The 6,526-nt window shown below is 39.2% G+C and overlaps 1 protein-coding gene across 2 annotated transcripts; it reads right to left on the reverse strand.

Annotated features, from left to right (window-relative positions):
• Positions 1-712: 712 nt before the first annotated feature.
• On the reverse strand, positions 713-6,299 carry LOC105929277 (basement membrane-specific heparan sulfate proteoglycan core protein). Of its 2 annotated transcripts, XM_036137310.1 has the most exons (9): positions 6,199-6,299; positions 5,419-5,565; positions 5,212-5,346; positions 3,362-3,534; positions 3,086-3,272; positions 2,798-2,977; positions 1,158-1,424; positions 1,020-1,063; positions 713-828 (listed from the first exon to the last, which is right to left on the reverse strand). In XM_036137310.1, the coding sequence occupies exons 1-8, from the start codon at positions 6,245-6,247 to the stop codon at positions 1,059-1,061; spliced, it is 1,143 nt and encodes a 380-aa protein (XP_035993203.1). In that variant the 5' UTR covers positions 6,248-6,299; the 3' UTR covers positions 713-828; positions 1,020-1,058. The 2 variants fall into 2 exon arrangements, with proteins under 2 accessions (XP_035993203.1, XP_012722439.2); XM_012866985.3 differs by having other exon boundaries at positions 713-1,063.
• Positions 6,300-6,526: the final 227 nt, after the last annotated feature.

Consider the following 6,526-nt stretch of genomic DNA (forward strand, 5'->3'; position numbering starts at 1 on the left):
ATATATATATATATATATATATATATATATATATATATATATATATATATATATATATACTGGTAGTATGTACTGCAGTTTCTTTCTTTTGTTTTTTTTAAATAACCTCACATGTAGTACTGTGTAAGTTTTTACAGGTTACTTTTGCTTGAGGTTTTCTTTTTTGTTCTTTTTTGTCACATTGAAATGTTTACACCAGCGAGAGATAATTTGCATAAATGAAAAATGCAGATTTCAAATTAAGCTTTTATTCATTAATGGAAAAACTATTCATAACGACCTGCCATAAATGAAAAAAATATACGTTTTAACTGGTTATGGCACCCTTAGTTGGAACAATTTCCATCGAGTATTTGTGATGATTGGCAGTCAGTGTTTTTAGCCACTTTGGAGGAATTTTAGGCGACTGTTTGTTGCAGGATTGCTTAAATTCAGGTACATTTTCCAAGAGGTTCCAAAATTTTCGCCCCGCAGACAAATTTTTCAGAAGTCATGGAGTCATGGAACATGGAGAGATTTCCTGAGAAATGAGTCACAGGCCTGTTTAAATACCTTTGAGCTGAAACATTTAAGTATGACAAAAAAAAAGCATCTGTAAAGGGGGCAAGTACTTTTCCACAGCACATCTTTAGCAACATTTTAGCCATTGTCATTTCAATCCAACCATTACTTGTTAGTCTGAAGAATAAACTTGCTTCGGAAAAAAAATATATATAATTTAAACAGTATATTTTTATTTAGTCTCAATTTATTTTACTTTATAACACAGAAGCTTTTAAATAGGATTTCAAACTTGTTTGGTCAGAGTCTTTTCTTGGGTCAAACAATCTGAAGGAAAAACAGATACATAGACAGTTAAATGTTTAAACTGAATTATTTCTTTCAGCTTTCGTCCCCAAGAATAAAAATCTAACAGATGTAATTGTTGGATGAGGATTACAATAATTATAAAAAAAAAAAACGTTGGCTTTCATTCTCCACAGTACATGGATATATTCAATATCATTTTTGCTGCATACATTTTAATGCCAATGGGAAACTTGCGTGTCCATGCTTGTTTAGGCTGAAATAACAAAACAAAATGTTGAAAATTAGTAGGTTTGAAATATTACAAAGCAAACTGATTAATTTTGAATATCTTCAAAAGGCCAGCTCACCTTTTATGATGACTTTCGCCGTGGCCTCACTCGAACCAATGTAGTTGGTGGCCACACATTTGTAGGTTCCACTGTCGGCCTGTTTAACGCTGGCTATCATTAGCTTGCCATCCCTTGTGGTTTCTGCTTGGGCGGGTAAATTGCCTCTTCCCACCCGGCTCCAGGTGAACTGGATTGGATGAGTGCCGTGGGCGAGGCATTGGATTAGCAGAGGGTTTCCAGGCTGGAGCCGCACCTGGTCAGGCAGGCAGGTGGCGTATGGAGGAGCTGCATGTGGAACAAAACCATCATAGGGATAGTTCAAGGTTTTTGAAGTGGTTTGGGGTAGGATTAGATTACTTACTTAGGGCTTTAAGTTTGTCTAAATTAAAATTATTTGGCCTTGGGGACTTTAACCACCAATAGCTAGAAGGGCAAAAACCAAAGGGAATTTTTGCCATCTTAAAGTGACGTTGTAGAAGTGGAAGGAAGCTCCATTTGTTTTTAACAAATGCACAGCGCTGTATTTAGTTAGACTAAAGTCAAGGATTATTTACACAGGAAAAGCAGACAGGCGAGGGTGCACCACTATTGATTTTCCTGTGAGAAACACGAGTGTAAGTAGAGCATTTTTGGTTATTGTTACTGTCTGACATAAAAGTAAAGCTATGCAAAAAGTAGAACCATTATAGCATTTTAACTGAGGGCTACTTTATTAATATTTACATTGACTTACTACGTACCAGTTACTTTACCTGAAAATGCTTCACATATTGCATTCTCTGTATGTGTCACACAGGGAGATCATATCAGGTGCACTGGCTCCAGTTCCCGTTTGCCATTTAGTATCTATGGCTTCTACATAAATAACCTACTGATGCAAACATGACGGCAGTGCAATTCTTCAGAAACTACCAGTTACCAAAACCACTATAATCTTTTTTTGAAATCGGGGTTGTTTTAAAATTGCAAGTCTGCTTTGTTGTTAGTCCCTCATTAAACTAGCTGTCAGCTTCAACCTTTGGGACCAACTACTTCATACTTAATGAGGACACCTACAGTTATCTATTGCTTATAACCTTTAAAGAAAAAACTCACTTAATAGGCTCTGAACCGCTACTTAATATTAACGTGACTGAGGAGGGTTGACATATTTAGGAATTAATTTATTTGGAGATAATGAGTTATAGATATCCCAGTATCTGATATTCAAGCTCATTTTATTGTAACAATGTAATTGTTCTATCTCAGGATTACAAGATAAGAATTTAAATTTGGTGTTCTCAATATTAGAAAATTTCAATGGGTTATTGGTGAATATTGCAATGATAATGTCAATTGCAATAAATCCCATTTTCCTCACCCATCTATTTTTCAACTGCCCCCCCCCCCCCCCCATGTGACTTTTAGATTCTTGGACGTCGTCATTTGTCATGTGCAAGTGTCTGCTGAAGGGAGACTGAGTCCAACAGGCTGAATATCCTATTGCCATGCAAAAATGTGTATTTATAATACTTGCAATACATTAGCCGGTAATTATTGTGCTCCAAAACAGCCCGTTATGATATTAATTTGTCGCTGAAATTATAATATTCACGATATATTCTGGATCCCTCATCAAAATTACTAACAGCAAGCACAGCCGTCATGCAGCTACTCACAGTCCACCTCCATCTCTGTGTATGCCTCGCTGTAGCCAAGTGTGTTGGTTGCGTTGCAGATGTACTGTCCCGAGTCTTGGCGCCCCACGCCCGTCAGCGTCAGAACTCCGTCAGCCACCGTGTGCTTCCATGGCAGCGGTGCCCGTAGCTTGGACCAGGTTATGACTGGGGGAGGGGAGCCTGGAGGGAAAAAAAACACATTAAAGAAGCAGGATCATAACTGGATTTTTTATTTTTTTTTCACGTCGTTTCTTTTCAGAGCCAAAACAGGGTTTGTAGACATCTTACCTGTAGCTTTACACTCCATTGTAACGGTTTGTCCCTCAACCGCTCTCATCTCTTCAATGTTCACTGAAGCCACTGGTGCACCAGGGGGACCCACCACCGTGAGCTCCACCGCAGCCTCTGATTTCCCAACGTTGTTGTCGGCTTGGCAGACGTACACTCCCGAGTCCTCTGGGCGTGCCGAAGGCCACTGAGAAAACAGTCAAACATTTGGTTCCACTTATCTGAAATGTATAAAAGGGATTCAAGCGGGCCCTCGTCTTTACGTTTATGTTTCACCTTTATAGTGTGGACGTCATTTATCTCCTGAGTTACCAGGTGAAGGGTGGAGCCTCTGCGCTTCCAGGTTACCGTGGGCCGTGGCCTACCAGTGGCACCACACTCCACTGTCACGGCAGCCCCTGTCCTGACCTGCAGGGGCCCTGCAGGTGTCAGCTGTACTTTAGGAGGATCTGAGAGAGATATGGAGATGCATCAATACGCCAATCTACGGATTTCCCAAGGGGGCGACATAAAAACTCAAGTTCTAAAGATTGGTTCCTTCCTTATAGGAACTCGCTCACAGTATTTTGGGTAACATTGGTTTTGTTCAAGGGCGGAGCATGGAATGTGTGTGTGTTTGTGTGTGTGTGTGTGTGGGGGGGGGGGGCTGGTTGTTTCACCTGTTTGCTATTTCATCCTTGTCTTGGTCTTCTCTTATCCAGATTATTTTGGTACAAAATTGTGTCTCATAGTAGCTGTGGTTCATTTTGTACCCATCAGGGGAATGTTTGGAACAACCCTTTGCTAACCAGTGACAATTTGCTCATTTTGGCCCAATACTCTCCCCAATCTACTGTGAAGAAAAAGGTTTTATGGCTCCAGTAAATATCATTCATCAGTGCGAGGGATCTAATAGTTATTTCGGTATTATCTTAATCTTTTTTCTTTTATACAAATCAACTTACCAAAATATGAATCAAAATGATTTTAAATAGAAATAGAAAATACACAGTTGTCCAAGAGCAATATTCAACTTAATTAGATTATCATATCTGAGCATTTTAAAAAGTATTAGTGATTGATGTACCATGGTTTGTTTACAGAGAGGGAGTTAACGCATAAGTAAGACATTGATGTATGAAGGAGTAAACTAACTCAGTCATAACAGGCTCATCTTACCACGGAGGCAGAAGTCAATATAACATTGAAAGTGGAAAAAAAATCTTAGGGACTATCTACATCTTACAAAACCAGGCTATGCTATTCAGCATTGACTGTACTGTCTTTAAAATCACATCAGACATTTCTAAATCCAACTTTTTAATACCTGCTGTGAACATTATTCCTACAGGGCACTTAGAAAAATGTGACATGTATGTTTTTGCTCTTATTATCAGTCACTTGTTGTCTGTGTAATATATAATACCATAAGGTCAAACTCTGACTTGCTGTCACAAAAACTGTATCTGTGTTGTTTTTACCCTGGGACCATCAGCTGTATGTGTTGTCTGGCATGAGCTGCAGAGGTCTCAAACTCTAGTCCTTGAGGGCTGGTGTTGCCTGCTACATTTAGATCAGTCTCTGCTTTATCATACCTGCCATTTGATTCAGGTGTGATGGGCAAGGGTCACATCTAGAACATGAAAGACATCGGCCCTCAAGGATTTGAGTTTAAGACCACTGTGCCAGATGTTCAAATCCCGGATGAACCCCCAAAATTGTTGTTGTAGCTAGGTTATTTTGAGCATTTAATATGAAAAGCAGGACAAGAAGAGAATTGTATCTTTTAATAAGACTAATTTTATTGACAAGTCATGAGACTCACTTGATTTTGCTGGTGAGTAATGGAGATTAAAGTCATTTGAAGTAGCTGATACTTGCTACAGTATACCATAAATATTTAAAGCTCATTGCCAAACTAAATTTTAACATAATATTTAACAGCGCTGTGGACAGTATGCTTTGCAACAACATTGTGGAAGATAAAAGGATGTGAACAAACTTAACAGATTTGGAAAATGTAAACCGGATGGAGGTTGGCTTCTTACTAAAAATCTAACATCTCTTTTCATAAGAAATTTGGTCCACTTTATTTGAATTTAGGGTGGCTCCTTTCTCCCAATCTGAGGTATAAAGACACAACTCACATTTGACATTCAGCACAGCATTGCCAAAGCTGCGACCAGCAGTGCTGATGGCCACACAGCGGTACTGGCCATGGTTTCCGGGTCGAGCATTTGCAACCGTCAGCACAGACCCATCAGGGCCAATCTTTACATTGTCTGGGTGGAAAAGGAACAGCTCAGATATTGGTTGTATATTACAAACAGTGTTGAAGTGTCATTACTCCTGACCTTCCAGCGCTTGATTATTGCCTTTTCTCCACTCCAGCCGAACAGGCTGGACGCTGCTCTTCACTTGGCACCTGTAGCTGACAGACTCTCCCTGGCGGATGGTGGCGGTCCGAGGCTCCACGGTGACGACGGGAGCCTGAGTCGCCACTGGCGGTGAAAGAGCGACACAGAGCTGTCACTTGTGAGAATGAACGCAAGACCAAATCAACTTTGTGAACCTTTAAACAGGCCTGGATGAAACCAAGAGTAAACAAACAACAACCCCAAAGCAAATAGATCATAATGTGACGCATGGTGACTAAGTATCAGTTTAAACCAAAGAAAAAAATTTCAAAAACAGGAAATTCCATAGATGCTTTATCAGACCAAATAATTATGATTTGCTCTGATTTTGAAATAACTTGTCTCCAGACCAGTTCAAAGGTGATGAAAACAACTTCTTTGTTGAGCATAAAAACAAAGATGTGTCTTTAATTTCTAATGATCTTGTTTTTTTTCCCTCTCTAACCTTCTATAAAGTATTTGTCTTTGTAAAATGTTGTGCAATGCGCTGAAACACAATTAAAATGCATCCCAAAATGGTTGAAATAATCACTTGTTACAAAGTTTGAATCCTAACTTTTTTGTCAATGGCGCAATTTCTTTCAACTAAGATTTTAGGGGGGAAAAGCACACACAAAAAACTAAACAGTAGCTGTGAAAGGACAGTAACTTTTGTGGAGTCCATGCTAAAACAAAATAAAGCTTTTTTTTCTGTCTGATTAAAACCTGAGTTCTTACCTGACCATATCAGGGAGCAGAATATCAGAGCTGCAGCAGATGAACCCATGATGAGCAAAGAACAGTCCCACTCTCTCTGCTCTGCACAACCTTCCCTGTTATCACTTATGACCTTTGACCAATCCTCTGTGCTGACCTCTTTTCCAAATACTCTGTGGGTGCCAGTCACGTATGAGAAGCTGATAATTACATATTCAGCCTATTTTGGGTTAAGCACTGATTTCCTTTTTATTTGAATGATAGTCTGAGATTTTTTTTATATTACTGTGTTGAACAACAGGAAATCAGGTTTTTTTTATTGTTCCGGAGGATGATTCTGTTTTCGAAG

The sequence above is a fragment of the Fundulus heteroclitus genome, chromosome 5 (assembly GCF_011125445.2).
Source record: "Fundulus heteroclitus isolate FHET01 chromosome 5, MU-UCD_Fhet_4.1, whole genome shotgun sequence".
Lineage (NCBI taxonomy): Eukaryota > Metazoa > Chordata > Actinopteri > Cyprinodontiformes > Fundulidae > Fundulus > Fundulus heteroclitus.

Excerpts from the sequence above, each read along its gene's own strand:
- LOC105929277 (XM_036137310.1), bottom strand. The coding sequence starts at position 6,247 with ATGGGTTCATCTGCTGCAGCTCTGATATTCTGCTCCCTGATATGGTCA. Across the intron at positions 3,273-3,361 it reads ATGACGTCCACACTATAAAG|TGGCCTTCGGCACGCCCAGA; the intron begins GTGAAACATAAA and ends CTGTTTTCTCAG. Across the intron at positions 2,978-3,085 it reads AATGGAGTGTAAAGCTACAG|GCTCCCCTCCCCCAGTCATA; the intron begins GTAAGATGTCTA and ends TTTTCCCTCCAG.